Genomic DNA, 16,808 nt, shown 5'->3' on the forward strand with positions numbered 1-16,808 from the left:
ATTTGCCTTAAAGTATGATACAACCTGTCACCACCACGTAATTTCAACCCCTCTCCTTGAACGGCGTATCATCATTCAAACTCTCCGTGTGATTTTTTTTTTTCCACTAGTCAGATTCTTTCTCTGAAATTTAGTTGCTTTCCACGCTGCCAGAAATTGTTATATAAAAAGATCGACCTCCGTTTCTCCATACTTTTCAGCCACCGCTGTGATGTTTGGTAGCTTTTTTCCTTCATAAAAAAAAAATGATTTACTAAGTAGAAGTGAAGTATGAACAGGCCCTGAGCAACGGGAACCAAAATGTACGAGACAGTGTTTGAATCATTCTTCAAGAGCAGGGTTTCAATAGGTTATCCACAGACGAGGAAAAGAAAAAGAAAAGCCTTCATTACCCGCCGCATAAAGCCTAAATGGAAAAGAGACTGTGGAATGGCTGCCTGCGTCTGATAGGGGAATATACTCAGCTCTGATGCCTTGGGTGTTCTGGCCTGCTGCACTCAGGGCTAGCACTGGACCATACAGATTGCTGCCATTATGGAAAGTGGGTCTGTGGTGGCAAATAGACCTCTCATAAGGCAACATACCCTGCCGGATACCCTGGGCTTATTTGAAGATCTGCATATACAAGATGATCCGGATTTGAATGAAAGTAAAGCACCAAATATGTTTTGATGTTGCTTTGTTTATCGCCCAATATCTCAACACTGCAGGCGTTTTTTTTTTGGCATATGCTGTGGATTCACTGGAGTCAAGATGTTTGAAATTCAACATCTGCATGAAGAGCTAGTGTACAGGATCACCTCACACAGGGCCTGGCTGTAATGTATGCATGGCTTTCAGTGGATCAGTCGGAGGCTCACCGGAGTGACTCCGTGGACAAACAAAAACACAGCCAATGCATTGTAAATGAGAGCAGACTCCTCGGGTTTAACTTAAACTCTCATTTAGCCGCTGAAGGATCTATGCGGAGATCGGGTCCGATGAGCTCAAAAATCTCCGCCATGCGGCATTTGAAATAAAAGGTCAGAGACTGGGGGATAATAACAAAAGGCAGCGTTTTTTTCTTTTAAGACATTTTTTTTTGCCAGATATTCTGCAGAGCTGTATTTTTTATATTCATTTCATGGAACATTTGATTTGGAAACCTCTTCCCCTCCCAGCGGCGTCGAGAGTGTTCTTTTCTTCAACGCTCCTCCGCCGCTGCTCTTTTGTCGCCGTGAAGGTGGTTTTGTAATGGCAGCCGTTGGCATTCTGTTGTAGTGTCCTCTGCCACAGCGTTTCTTACCTCTTTATCTCACTTGAATAGCTGACCGGTGCTTTTACTTGATCTGTTAGCATTGTGGGAACCAAGGAGAATTGCAATTAAAATGCCTTCATGCACCAAACTCGCCCTTCATTGGTGTTTTAAAATGCTGTCTCTTTATGTGCCTTTGAATGAGTCTTCCAGTTAGCTGTTCACACTCACACTGCCACGAAAATCTTCACGCTGACTGCCTCTAAAAACATATATCAGAGTTTATCCAACACGTACAGCACATAGAAACAGCAGCTTGCTGTATTATGCATTCATTTGCCACATTTGGTAAAGAGTGGGAATTGGAAGGCAGAAATAGTGAATTGGCAATGAAGACGTTCCAGTTTTCCCATTTACAGGAAATATGTGGAATATAAATAGGCTGAACTATACGAGCTATGGACTCACATATAATCTCACCCTCTAGGCCAACTCAAGTCTATGTGAAAGAGGCAACGCCTCAGATTACACTATCAATGCTGCAATATCAGTTTATCAGCAACCAGCACGGTTTACTGTTGGAGAGGATTCAGAGCTGGAATGCTTATTTCCCAAACAGCAGATTTACCACCATTCTGTTATTAGCTATTATTATTACTCTGTTAAAGTTGGTAAAATGCAACATGATTACATGAGATTCGTATGTCAGCTTTTCACTGTGTTCTTTGGGGAAATAAAACGTGGAAACCACAAACAAAGAAGACAAATTAGTAAGGATTTTAAATGCACTTATTTCTGAAGTGGCCTTTTTCCCAGTGCTGCATCACCGACTTGATGGTACGCTGAAGAAAACCTGAACACGCGTGTCATTTTAATGTGATAAACCAAACCCACAAAAAAGGTCAAATGACAGCGGGAATGGCCTTTAGGTCCACTATGGCAGGTGGGGTTTGCAACTTGAAGTCTATTCTCTTTGCCATAAACTGTCACATTTACTTTATCTTAACAGTGATTATCCCTGTTGTGAAGAGCCATGTCCTCTAACACACAAAAGCACCTCCTCAGCCCCCCCGTGTCCCCACAACAAGACCCCCGAGTCTCAGGCAGACCTGGTGAACCAAAGGAGAACAATAGATTTCTACACATATCAATATCCCTGGGATGATGCTCTCATGTCCAGCAGGTTTTAATGAGTGCTGGATATTGTAAACACTGCTCTTATATATTCCAAAGCTTGTACAACAGTAGTCTCTGGCGTATAAATGTCTCTTTGCTGCATTTTTTAAATCGATTTGACAAATTGCTTGAAATGACACATTATTGGTGATTGCTTTCTTTCAAGCGCTACTGCATACCTGAGCAGCAGGCAGCATAATGTTATGTTTTCCCACTGTCAAGTCGGTAGCCGTACCCTTGAACAATTAAATGCAGTAATGAAGGCTGCAATAATGAATGATTCGGTGATATAATAGAGTAAGGTCGTGCTCTGAATCCACCTACGGAAAGACGTATATTGGTACTCGGCATCATCCGGTGCCCAAACCCCAGGTATCTCTATCGGTATCCCTGGTTACAGTCCATTTTAGTAGCATATAATCCTGTAATCATCACTTGTGGCTGCTGTTCAGCAAAACATATCATGGAAATGCTTTGAATATAATAATGAGAAGAAAATGGTTTTCAGCCAAACATTTGACCTATTACCACCAACTATATCACTGTTAATGAGTTAACTGGTATCATAGAGTGTGTTCGAGGGATGTCATATGCCCTATTTGTATATGAGAGGTAAGATTAATGAGAAAAAAGATAAATACCATTTGGGGATTTTTTTTCACTGCTGTGGCCTCTGCAGATTAGAGAAGGAGCTGCTCCCATTTTTACAACCGTGGCTCATCTCCCTTTACAAAAGATCTTAATTTAATTTCGGGCGATCCAGGAATCACACCTTGTGCTCAATTTCCCTCCCGAATCAGCGTCTAAAAAGGATTTCAAATTAAGCATGAAGGTTTTCAGAGGTAAATCCGAAAAAACATTGATCCAAAGTGTCATTTCATGTGGTGTCGTGTAATTGATTTAATGCAGCTTCTGAACATCGGCCTGCCTCAATTGTGTCCGACAGTCCGCAGGTTAATGGTGTGAAAACAGGGACCCTGCTTTCCCCGACCTGTCAAGTGGTAATTGGCCAAGAGCTTCCTTAAATTGCAGTCTGCCACCGGGACTGCAAACACATTTTAAAATGGGGACAAAATAATTGGTGTTGCATTAACAAGGAGGGCAATCATTGAACATGAATCCTGGGCTTTGAATGCAACATCGCAATACCAACAAAACACAACACGAGTATATATTTTATGCCGGTTAAATGTGATTAATTCCAACAATGTTTTCTTGTCTGTTGCAGGTTATTCCTCCTCCGAGCGCCTGACAGAGACGCAGAATGGAAGACAGTGGCAGAAACAATAAGATGAGACCGTTTAATGATGGTAACCTCTAAGGAGAAAAGCACAAGGCAACCTGAGGCGGTGAAATATTTTCTTACGCATCACCACAAGTTCGCTGTGGGCGAACCTCAATGAAAGAAACTAAGTGTGAAGGCAGATTCTCCACATTTTTCAGATTGTTACACGGGGACAAGACCATCCATCAATGAAGAGGAGACAAATCAAAGGATTGTTTCTGGCTTGGGAACCTGTTGAACAACCAGCTGATTATCCAACATCTCGGCTGCAGTGAAAGCGCAGCGGTATCACCCTCCACTCCTTTTTTTTCTCCACGCCTCACATGACTCTCAGAGAAGCACCCATGGCCTGCAGCTTAGGCATGGTGACGAGTGCCTTGTTTTGGTCTGTAGCCATGGTGTATTTGACTCATATCGGCAGAGTCAGTGGCGACTGCTGGTTGATTGAGGGTGAAAAGGGCTTTGTGTGGCTTGCGATTTGTAGCCAAAACCAACCACCTTACGAGGCCATCCCGCAGCATATAAACAGCACCATTGTGGACCTTCGCCTGAATGAAAACAAAATCAAAAGCATCCATTATTCTGCCCTTAGTCGCTTTGCCAACTTGACCTACCTGAACCTGACGAAGAATGAAATCTCCTACATAGAGGACGGGGCCTTTTCTGCTCAGTTCAACCTACAAGTCCTTCAGATGGGCTTCAACAAGATGCGGAACCTGACGGAGGGGATCCTCAGGGGTTTAGGAAAGCTGCAGTACCTCTACCTCCAGGCAAACCTGATTGAGACTGTGACACCCAATGCCTTTTGGGAATGCCCCAACATCGAGAACATTGACTTGTCCATGAACCGCATCCAGCAGTTAGACGGGTCCACGTTTACCAGTTTGAATAAACTGACCACCTGCGAGCTGTACACCAACCCTTTCAACTGCTCCTGTGAGTTACTCGGTTTCGTCAAATGGCTCTCAGTTTTCCCAAACAGGACGAATGAGCGGATGGTCTGCGACTCCCCACCGGGCGTCTCCGGTTATAGCTTACTGAGCCAGAATCCAAACAATCCGACGTACCGAAACGCGCTCCACATGCTCACCACCGTGTGCACGGATGACTACGTGACACCGTTTATTCACATGCCAACCGAGCCCACGACGCCCCCGCCGGACTCAACGCTCTGTGGGTTGGAAGATTGTCCCTCAGGCACAGAACCGGAAGACATCACCATCAGTACAACCTACAACGACGTGGAGGTGAACCCTCTGATGAAACTGAAGCAGGTATCCAATACAGGCGCCACCATAACGGTTCAGATTCCTCACCCTTACAAGAAGATGTACATCCTCGTTCTCTACAACAACAGCTTTTTCACAGACATCCAAAACCTGAAAGACATAAAGGAGGACATCGAACTAAAGAACCTTAAACCCCACACTAACTACACATACTGCGTTGCTTCCATACGTAATTCTCTTCGACACAACCACACCTGTCTGACAATCACTACTGGCCCTTGGAATGGAAAGGATAGAATTGTAAACAACGCAACTGCCACTCATTATATCATGACAATTCTGGGCTGCCTCTTCAGCATGGTCATTTTCCTGGGCGTGGTCTACTATTGCTTGCGAAGGAAGCGTCAGCAAGATGAAAAGCACAAAAAAGCGGGTAGCCTGAAGAAAAACATAATAGAACTCAAATACGGACAAGAGCTGGAGGGGGCGACAATTTCTCGGATGTCGCAGAAGCAGCTGATGACCGGGGAGAACATGTCGCGTATGCCGTACTTACCATCGGCGGCCGAAATGGAGCAGTACAAATTTCAAGAGATGAGCGACACTCCTAAAATGATGAAGGGGAATTACATGGAGGTGCGAAGCGTGGACCACCACGAACGCAGGGAACACGAACACATGGGTATGGCCGGGAATAGCCAAGGGTCGGTGGCGGAGATTTCCACCATCGCAAAAGAGGTGGACAAAGTCAATCAGATCATTAACAACTGCATAGACGCTCTGAAGTCAGAATCCACCTCTTTTCAAGGGAAGTCCGGGGCCGTGTCCACCGGAGAGCCCCAGCTCGTACTCATATCAGAACATCCGCAGAATAAATCTGGCCTTCTGTCCCCAGTGTACACGGACAGCTACCACCACTCCCTACAGAGGCACCGGACCTCTGATGCCTCGCCAAAGAGGCCAAGCACTGCCACAGGAGGGCCCATGCGAAGCCCCAGGCCTTATCGCTCTGAATCCAAGTACATAGAGAAAACCTCACCCACAGGAGAGACCCTCCTCACTGTAACGCCCGCCGCCGCCATCCTGAGGGCCGAGGCGGAGAAGATCCGCCAGTACAGCGACCACCGGCACTCCTACCCCGACGCTCAGATAGAGGAGCTCGAAGGACCGGACGGCCACAAGTCCTCCATGTTGGAGCCCCTCACGCGCTCCCGCTCCAGAGACTTAGCGTATTCCCAGCTGTCGTCTCAGTATCATAATCTAAGCTACTCCTCCAGCCCCGAGTACTACTGCAAACCTTCACACAGCATCTGGGAGCGCTTCAAACTCCACCGGAAACGCCACAAAGATGAGGAGTACATGGCCGCAGGCCACGCTCTGCGCAAGAAAGTCCAGTTTGCAAAGGATGAGGACCTGCATGATATTTTGGACTACTGGAAAGGTGTATCATCCCAACAGAAATCATAACCTCTTTAAAAGGTGTTTTTAAAAAAACGGACCACACGTTGCAGAAATGACACAAGAACCTCATCTGACAATTGAATCAATGGATACTTCCATGCTATCAACCACTCGCTCACGTGTATCACAATCTCTTTTGACTGTGAGGAAAATGGGGTCTTTAAATTTGTCATATTATGTAAAGCATTCATCGGGAAAACTTTTATCTATTAAAGAGAAAATATATTGCAAATTAATAATATATATGTTACAATGGATTATAGGTTTTTTGGGGTATCGCATGGCCAAGTCCTGTGACAGTGGATTTGCTGTTGTGTAATATGAAACTACTATATGAGGATATGTCTACTGAAAACTCAATATTTTTTGAGGAATTATCTGGACCCTTCATTCAAAAATAACTTTTTTTCCTTCCTTCCCTGCATATATTTAATTCAACAAAACTATGTACAGATATGGGTATCTATATTTGCAATGTTTGCTGTGTAAATGGATAAGTATTAGTGGGTGAATCAGGTTCATTCAATGGAGCGCTGTTCATTTAGAATAACTTTCTTTTGCTGAAGAACGGCCACTTTAAACCTTTTTGTCATTTTAACCATCACCGCCTGTTTGTTTTTTATTATTTTCTCTCTTTTTTTAAGATGCTTTTACATGCATTTAAAAAGATACAGACGGATTCAGTTTTTAATGTCCACTTTTATCACATGACGCAGTATTCACTGTATGGAATCTGATAGACTTCATGCAGACATGATGCAGTATATACTCCATGCTGTAATGAAAGTCTCAAATCATCAGTTTCATGAACCATCATTTGTATCTTTAGTACCAAAGTAGAAAAAGCTGAAATGTTTACAATATTTCTGCACGGTCTGGGAATCGTAAGAACATACAGCAGTAGGTCCATGTGTTTGTTTGTTTTTATTGTATCGGTTACGAAGTGAAAACATTGGGAAGAGTAGGATCCGAATACAGGATATGGTATTGAACGTCTACTTTTAATCACCAACATTTTAAAGGGAAAGCAGCTGAACTTTGTCCCCTGTTGTTCAGGTTGAGGCCGCTGTTCTTCCCTGCAGGAGAGCCCGATGGATGAATGTAACAGATACATAATCTGATCTGTCTTTGGCAGCTTTCATGTGAGGAGATATTTATTTGATGCTATTAACGACTGTGTTTTCTCCTTTGCTTCGATATTTCTTCCAGTGTATTATATTGCATAATGTCTGATCCGATAAACGCAGGAAAAGTAGTTTGTTGTTTCGGATGGGCCTTGTTGCTTGCTGAGAGGTACCGTTTTATTTTTTAAAACTGCTAGGCTGTTTGATCTTTTTGTATATTATGAAAGCTACGTACCAGACAAATATCAACGTGCTAGAGTAAAAATTTGAGAATGTGAAACTGAATCCTCTGACTTACTGGCTGTGAATTTGTATATCATGACATTTCTTCTTTTTCTTTTTTTTTTTTAAGTAAAATATTAACGCTTTTTTCTTTGTAAGATGTTTATGTAACTTATTCCAGACAGGCTCATAATGATTCATTGCATCTTTATGGATTATCTATAAATATGTATTGTTAATGTATTATCAATGAAGGACGAGGGTTTATTAAAAAAAAGTAGAGCCCTTTGAGTTTTAGCCGTCGCAGGATCAGCGTCCCTTTGTGTGGGAATAAATATGACTTCAATAGCCTTGAATGAAAAGCAGGACAGACATACTCTTATGTGTTGAAGTGAGTCTGCAGTCTGATAGCAGAGCAGACTTCATTTATCTGGTGACCGATGGGTCAAAACTCTTTTCTGACCCTTGAGTCGACGTTTGAGCAAGTGTGTAAGCATTCCTCCAGGCATTAGTTAACCCATTTGTATTTTTCCCCGTCCATTTTATAGAAGTGTCGTGACGCTGGTATCACTCATTGATGTGGAATGAAGCATTCATGAGCCTGATGTGAATGTGTTACGTAAGCACCTTATAAAGTGTTAACTTGGTTGTCTGACTTAATATTTCAACCGCCTTAAGATTTTGGGATACGTGTACAATTGTAAATTTCCTTTTGTTTCATTCCGATGTTGAAACTGTTGACACGTCTCCATTTGTTGTTATTTTTATAAAAGCATTTCAGTATCTTCTGAGAGCTGTCAGGTTTCTAGTTCATTTAGCTATTTAGCGACATGTTTTTTATACTGCATATTGTAGCACTTCTGTGTCTAATAAGAGTGTTGATAAAATCTTTAGAAGGATCAACAGTTGTTGTTCAAGTGCATCAAAACAAACAAGAGCACAAATATGTGTTTTTTTATTTTATTTCTTAATACTATGTTATCTGCTTTCAGACAAAGTACTGTGAAATAAAGTTAAGGGTGCACATACAATACACACCAGCATCTTTATTATGACTTCTTGCTGGATCCGGCTCCGGCTGATCCCTTAGATTATTCTTTTAAAGAACTGTGACTAAGATATTCAAACTAAGCAAAACATTTTGCAATTAATAACAAAAGAATTCAGCTTGTCAGTGTTCTGGTGGACAAATTATGTAAATACACTGTTTCCAAATGACCTAAAACCTCATCTGGCATTTCTGCTGCACGCCTTCTGTTCCAAACATATTGACCTCTAGAGTGTATAAAAAAACACCTGCATTTATTGCCAATTTACCTTCTATTTAATGATGCCCTGCATAGGAAAACTCACTTTTCATCTTTGCAGTGTTTTAATGAAGAACTGAGCTGAGCTGCAATTCACCACATCGTTGTCATTTAAGCTACAGATACAGAGGTAAAGCAACAAGTATGAAATTTGACCAATTAAACACAATGTAATCATGACCAAGCTGCTCTGCTGTGGCAGCGGCGGACGTAACAAACATTAACGCAGGCTAATGACAACAGCTGTGCCGTGTGATTGGCTGTACTGCCATTTAAAATGAGCGATGACGGGGAAAGTGACGGATGACACAAGTACAGCAACGGAGCATCTGTTACCTCATCGAAGGGAGTGCAGATGTCTTTTATGTACGCCTGTAAATTACAAACCAAATAAAGTCAAAATGTAGGTGCTGAAGAACAGATTGTTCTATTTGAAACCATGACTGAGCAAAAGCAGAACATGACACAGCGCTATCCGGTGGACATAAAGTTTAAGATGATACTTAAAGCTACAAGGAACTTTCATGGTGTGTATTTTGGCGGTCCCTGTGGACAAAAGCGGTACTGTTTCCAAAGCCAGACTCCCTTTGGAAAACCTCTGATTATACTGACAGCCTGCCCTGGTTCTGGTTCTCCCATGCCTCCCTTCCCTTCAGTGATCCCAGCAAAACGGCCCGAGCCTCCATCAGCATGGTGTTGGTGTTGGCCTCAGCAGGGACCAGCAAGGTGAAACTACCACCACTACCTCCAGGCTTGGAGCTCTCCACTTCTCACCAGGGCTCTGACTGCAAGTCAAGGTCAGTAGTAAAGCCTTATGTGGGTCGGTCTACGCTGGGCCCCGTTGCTGCCGGAGGCCCCTGCTGGAGTCTGAGCTGAAGGAGGCTCTTGTGGTGAATCGAACCTGGTGGCCCCGATGACGAGCATCAATAATCATACAGAAAAAAACAATCTTCTCATCAGTTTTAAATTGAGACCATTTCATAACCAGTGAAAAGTTCCTCTTAGCGACTTTAAGTAAAGGTAATATTCTAAGAAATTGAATCCAAGTGTAATTAGTCAAACACCTCCATTAATAAAAAGGAGAAACCTGCCCTTTGACACAGTCCTACAAAATGTGTCGAGACCTGCCCTGCTCATTTTCCTCATTAATGCCCAAATGTATGCAGCAAGGTGCTCCATAATCAGTATCCTCTATATATAGATCAAACTTTTGACTTAAATTTGGGTAACTTAATCCCATTTTCTGCTAAGCATGTTAAGAGCATGTCTTTCCAAGTGGGTCTTGGATTTTTAACCCCACCTATTTGTGATTTTGTGGCACATAATAATTTAATACGACACAATGATAAAATATTTGGTGGGTATGTCATTTTCTTGTTCCAGTAGATAACTGGCCAAACTGACAATGTTGGGACATTTCCAGTATTAATATCTTATATAAGTTGCAGTATATGTTTTCTTTTTTTAAAACAGGAAATGCAATGGGTCGATTTCATCCTTTTCTGCATTCAGAGTAGACACAATAGACCATGACACAATTTGGCTGCATGTTGAAGGAGCTCTGCCAATGTCATGAATGTAAGGTTGCAACTGTGACAGGAAGCGAAACGCTTCTTTTTAAAGCTATTTTTAATGTTCTCACTCACAGCTTTGAATAAAAGTCCAGGTCAAAATCACAATATCAAACATTCTGGGGTTCCACATCCTATTTTTGTTTCCTGGAAGCATATTACAAGTAGTAAATATCTGCAGGGCAAGTAAACAAGCCCAGATACATGTCCAGACTGCAATTAAAATTACATGAGCAGGTCAACACTTCCTCTTTTATTATCATTTTGAAAGTCTAACTCAGTTCACTTCCATTTTCTTTCCTCATCAAACCACAGCCAATTCTAAATCTCCAGATAAACAACAGTTCAGCACCTGGAGCTAAAAAAGGAGTCTACCCTTTCTTAAAAAAAGAAAATGCAATGAAATTCAACAACAAAAGCAATAACCATATTGCTTTACTTTACTTTGCTTGAGTCGCCTCAGCCGTCGATAGCTTGTTTACAGTGCTGCTTTTGCTGCCTTTCTATTGCAATTTGCTTGTTTGGCTTCGCCTCGAGGGAAATGAAGCAGAGAGACTGCGGAAGGCGTGGACTTTGATTTGTTGTTGTTATTCACATCACTGAACAACGGAGGTCAGAATTAAGGCACACGTTACCAACAGACTCAACCCGTAACTCCTCTAAATCTCTATATGGCAGAAGCAGGATCGACCTCTAGCAGTGGACACTCTTACAGATGTGGTGGTTGTTATTTGCTGCTTACTATTATTAAAAAGGTAATTTCCAAATTAAGAGCATATCTATGATTGAGGGGCGATCCCAGCACCCCACTCTCAAATCAGCGAGTACTTGAGGGTTCATTCTCAGACATTTTGAGCCCTTTTTGCAGACTTTCTGTTAGTCATTTCTGCAGACTTTGCCCGTGGGAATTATCCACAATTTATTGCATATGGGATACCAAGGAGAAGACAAGAGGGTAAACAAAGAGGACGGTATGAATTCATAAATTCTCTCCCTCTCAAATAACCTACATAGTGTTTGTTGCGTAGGGAATTATGGATGTGAGACAGGTAGACTCCAACATGTCACAGATGAGAAAACAGGGCGCAGCACACTGATCACAGAACTGGGACTTTACCCAAGGGTTCATGTCGAGCCTGAGCTAACAAATAGTTTAGGAGACACTGCAAAACCGCTAGATAATAATGAAAAAACATAATCCCTCAAACCCATGTCCTTTCTGCTTTTCTTCCCTGGATGAGTGACATAGTGAAAAGACAAACGATCGTGTCCAGAGTCCACGTGGAATACAAGCCAAGAATATTACTTTTGTTTCAAAAACCCTTCATTTCCTGTAAGAAAGATTGCTAATGCATGACAAAAGCTCCGACTTTAATGTGTCGGAGGACAGGAAATATCAAAAAAGTTTCCCAGCTCTTGTCTAACTAGATCAGGGTGACGGACTGTGAAGAAAAGAGGATATACGTTGAGCTGTAAAAAGCAGATCTCCAGAAAGATCAAAGCTCAAATAGCCGGTTTAATGACCGGATCGAACTCGCCCAAAGCCGCTTTTCCAGCACGGACACTGACCAAAAACCACCCAGGAAATTCAAATTGACAATAAAATGTCAGTCATATTTCATATTCAAACACGTTTGGAAATGTAATGAAAATATGATTATTAATTTAGTGGAATTTCATGAAGAAGCAACATTTTCACGTCGCTTACTGCTGCGGCTCGTCCTCACAAGAAAGAGCATTATGAATGAATCTTTCATGTGTTTTAAGTTTTTTTTTTTACCAAGGGGTGTTGAAGACTGTGATCTATGAATACCTTCATGTTGATGGTGCTGAAACTCCTTCACTCTTGTTAAAGGAGATTTATGCTGATGGATTATTCCAACGAGCCGCAGAGAGAACCGGGACCCGCTCATTAATACGCCGGCGAAGCTTCAGTGATCGGCGAACAGAAGAAGTGAGCGATCGTTGAAGACGCCGGGTCACGGAGAACACCAGTCAACACGGAGACGGGGAACTGCTGAGCAGGAGACGACCCAACGTCTCATTACGATATGAAAGTCAAAGAAATCAAAAGAGTCTTCACACACTTGAAAATATAATGCACGTGCCCACACGGGTCACGTGACTTTTGTTCCCGGAACTTTTGCTTCTGGCGATAATGAGCCTCCCCGTCTCTTCCCCACATCTTTGGTCCTCCTCTTCTTCTCTTTTTTCTCTCCTGCCAAACAAAGACTCCTCTGATCATAGCGGAGTACAAATGAGAGAGTGCTGAGCTAAAAAGGAAAAAAAAATCAATGGTGGAATTCTTGTGGAAGATAAAAAAAAAAAAAGCTTTTAGGCTTTAATTATTTCCTCATTGTAGCTTTATGAATTTGCTTACCACTCGATTCAGGAGACGAGGACCCCCTCGAACACACTTACAAAAGGCTGGATCAGTTCATTTCCTTTCACCACATTAAACAGAGCATGTTGGTTACTTTCCTATAATAAAGACTGAAAAAAGAGCTTTTTCTGAAGGAATTGATTCATAATTCAGTCAATCAAATTTACATTTTAAACAAAACCTGAGGAAAGCCAGTGAGAAACATCGACTTAAAACAGTCAGCGAAAAATAAAGTTGTAATATTGTTTTGTATTGGTCTGTATAAATACTGAGTGAATGATAATAATAATTTATAAGAAAAGCACATGGGTAATTAATAAAATGAAGGGTCAAACCACCATGACTTACTGAGACACTTTAATAGCACAGAGCCTTCTTTAATATCATCAGGAACCTCAGCTCTTCCTGCTATAAGATCATCATCAAAACGTCTGCTGTGAGAAACACCTCAATGAAGGAATAAACAAAAAGCTGCTCTCAGTCGAGGGCAGATCGCCGATGAATACAAACCACAATTGGCCAATCCTCCGCCGAGACTACAAATGTGTCCGACGTGATTCTTCACTCTGCTGAAAGCACCGTTACGTACAGCGGAGCACCTTTATGAAAAATGCATCAAATCAGTGTGTTTGAGGGCCGTATAAGCCGAGAAGCGGCTCCGATGCATTGTCATTCGGAGCAGGAATCCACTACGAAGCGGAGCGATGACGTCACACCACCAGAACGAGTTTCAGGCACACTTTGTTGGTGCTTTTGTCTCAGCTGGGAATTCACCACAGCTATGTCCTCTGTGTGATGTCTTTTAATCTCAAAACGCTGCAATCACACAGGCTGCCTTTTTTTTTTTCTTCCCCTCCTTTCCTCGCGTTTCTGATTGCTGAGGCACTTGTTATTTCCTGGATGAGGCTCTGATGCATACTACAGTCATCTAATCTCCCCAGCAATCATAACGTCTTTGGAAGCTGTCACTGATTGCCCCGATAGAGACAGCTTTTCAGAAGATGCCGAAAAAATGAAATGAGTCACTCATTGTCAATGAAAGGCACTTAAAGCCGCCATCTACGCCTAACGGCATGTATTTGTAGAAAAAATCATTTTGAATATTCCTACTACTACTCCTACCGCTACTATGAATAATAATAATAATAATAATAAAGTCAATTAAGGGGCATTTCTGTCCAGTTTTTACATGTCAACCAGAGTTCTGACTCTGACATTTGCGACCTTTGACATGTAAAATGACTTTGTGGTGCAGAAGAGAATGCAATTAGTCGGAGGCTTCATGGTTTTAAATGGCTTAGATTGCAATCCATTAAGAAGTGGCATTTTCCATCGTACACCACGGCAGCATTTTTAAGAATTCTCTGAATACTTGACACTTTGGAGGATTAGTTTCTCTCAAGTGAAAAACAATTCTCCATTCTATCCCGATTCTATTGCCTGTTTAATCACACAGAAAAAAAGGAAGGAAGCGCCGTGATTTTCACCATCATGGAGCCCCAACTCCGCTGGCTAAATACCGTTTATCCTCCTTTCTTTCTTGACGCGTGAATCCCAGCGTTAATCAGAGTGCGATGGCAACAAGAAGAGAGACGTGAGGAAGTGAAGCTGATGAACATGAATGGAACATCTGCACAGCATCTAAAAGAGAGACACGAACTACAAGTATCAAATGTGATGCAACTGTTTGGATTTTTATATACAACACATTTTCATTAATTCATGTGTTTTCCATACCCACAGGTCAAATTGGCGTTGGAGTCTATCCCAGCATGCATTGGGCAGGGGGCCTAGAAACACACTGTGTTTCCTGTTCATCAGAAGGCCAGATAAATACAGACAGATTCTCTGTAAGAATGTCACATTGTAGTTGTTCTACATCGTTTTGTGGTTGATTGACTGATTTATGTGCAATAGGAAATGTTAACAATCACTTCCTGTCTCTGGTCTGGGGGCAACAGTGGTGGCCAATCAGATTCCAGGGCTGGCCTCCCCCTTGCAACCCCTCTGGCCTCGCCTCTACTCACATTCATTCCTATGGGGGTTTTTTGAAGGAAGAACCTGCAAACTGCACTCATACCGAGGTCAAAGATTAATCCCATGGGATTAGCAAACACTCACATGACCCTGCAGGTAAGATATTGCTCTAAAACATAGCAACTGTTTGTTGTCACTGCAACAGAAACTAGTTTTGAAGGATGAAGTGTGAAAAAAACCCAACAAGTGATAATTTGGACTGAACCTCGTCTGCATTCTGACACCAACACTCTTCCTGAATAGTGAATGAGATGCAACAGACCAGGGAATGGTGTGTTGCATCTCATTCTCTCTGAAATTAAGCTTTTGTTTTTTTATTCGTTCTTAATTTACACCCTTGGCATGCAGAGAAATCTAAATACTATGGAAATAGCTCCTGTAGGTGGAACGTGCGTGAATTCATTACTTTGAGTAAACGTGTTAACAGAGATCCACATTCTGTTCATGTTCTGTATAAAAGAGGACTGTAGGTTTGTTTCCAACAGAAGAGTACACAATTAGGCTGAAATCAAACAGGAAAGAGAATGAAAGCCTTCAAACGTGACTCTTCATTTGATTGATGTGTATTTTGATGTGAACGTGTTCTCAGCATGTTCAGGTGTTTCCTTCCACGGTCCAAAGGCAATGCAGGTCAGGTGAAAGAAACGGGAAAAATAGAAAACTGGATTGCCTGTAGGTGTGAAAGAGAGTGTTTGTCTGCCTGCATGTATTATGCCTGTGATAGATTGGCGACCTCTCCAGCAGCGCATCCTCTCAGCCAATGCATACTGAGATAGACTCCAGCCCCCCGTGACCCCGAGGAAAATGAGTTGGCGTGGACGGATGGAGGAATATCTGGAAATGCTCGAGCTAGGGGAAGTGCATTGTGAACATGACACACTGATAGATTCATAAGAAGAAGTGAGAACCTGTTTACATCTCAATGCTGATGTTTCCCAAGGTTGAAAATGAGAACTAATAACTCGGCTTCCATATTGAACGCTGCAGGAAGGAGTCCTAAAACACGGAAATGACCCATTTGTTTTTGTCAAGGGAACGAGGGCGATGCAAACAAGTTTGCCTGGTAAAATACGTCGTCGTCGCTGCATCAGTCTATTCAAAGTGACAAATGTGGGTATAATTAGCGTATATAGCTCAAAGAGGTTTGAGCAATGAAGCCACACAGGGGGAAATATGTATAGAAGTATGCACTGCATATGGAAAACCATTCAAATTACACACTTTTATGAGTGGTACCACCTGGAAGTTACTTATTCATTCAGTTTACATATCAACGCCCTGTGGCTATTTTCAAAAACTCAGATGCTAACCACCCCCCCAGCCAAAAACAACTCCTCCAGACTGGTAGGTCCTCACTGTGTAAACAAACCACGAGCGCAGAGTCGCCGACGGGAGCGCCGACGGAGTTACTGGAAGACGTACATCTCTGAAAACGTGCTAAAAGAGGTGAAACTACTGGTGCATGTGCTTACTGCATGTTAAGTTGATCTGTTTGGGGCTGGAACATTTCATCATATGCTAGAACATTGTTAGTTGGAGCAGCTGGGTTAAGATTTCCTGGGACTGCCTGATGCTAATTAGTCAGCAACCCTTTAAAAAATGTCTGGAAACATATGCAGCACATTATTGAATCTCTGCTCGACTTCACATTTGGACACGGAGGGGGAAAGTGTACACGATCAAAACGAATGCCAGAAAGAATAGTCAGTCTGCGAGATGAGCAACTGTTTGTTCGGCTTATCTGCTTCTTCTAAAAGACTGCGTACTTGTGTACACAAA

The 16,808-nt window shown here is 42.3% G+C and overlaps 1 protein-coding gene across 1 annotated transcript in view; it reads left to right on the forward strand.

Moving 5' to 3' along the window:
- elfn1a (extracellular leucine-rich repeat and fibronectin type III domain containing 1a) overlaps positions 1 to 7,016 on the forward strand; it is a 57,213-nt gene extending 50,197 nt beyond the window's left edge. Inside the window, exon 3 of the mRNA XM_084038060.1 lies at positions 3,639 to 7,016. Within this exon, the coding sequence (XP_083894186.1) occupies positions 4,019 to 6,391 (2,373 nt within the window). The 5' untranslated portion in view covers positions 3,639 to 4,018 and the 3' untranslated portion in view covers positions 6,392 to 7,016. The remainder of the gene's footprint in view (positions 1 to 3,638) is intronic.
- The last annotated feature ends 9,792 nt before the right edge of the window (positions 7,017 to 16,808 follow it).

The sequence above is a fragment of the Eutrigla gurnardus genome, assembly GCF_963514095.1.
Source record: "Eutrigla gurnardus genome assembly, chromosome: 20".
NCBI lineage: Eukaryota > Metazoa > Chordata > Actinopteri > Perciformes > Triglidae > Eutrigla > Eutrigla gurnardus.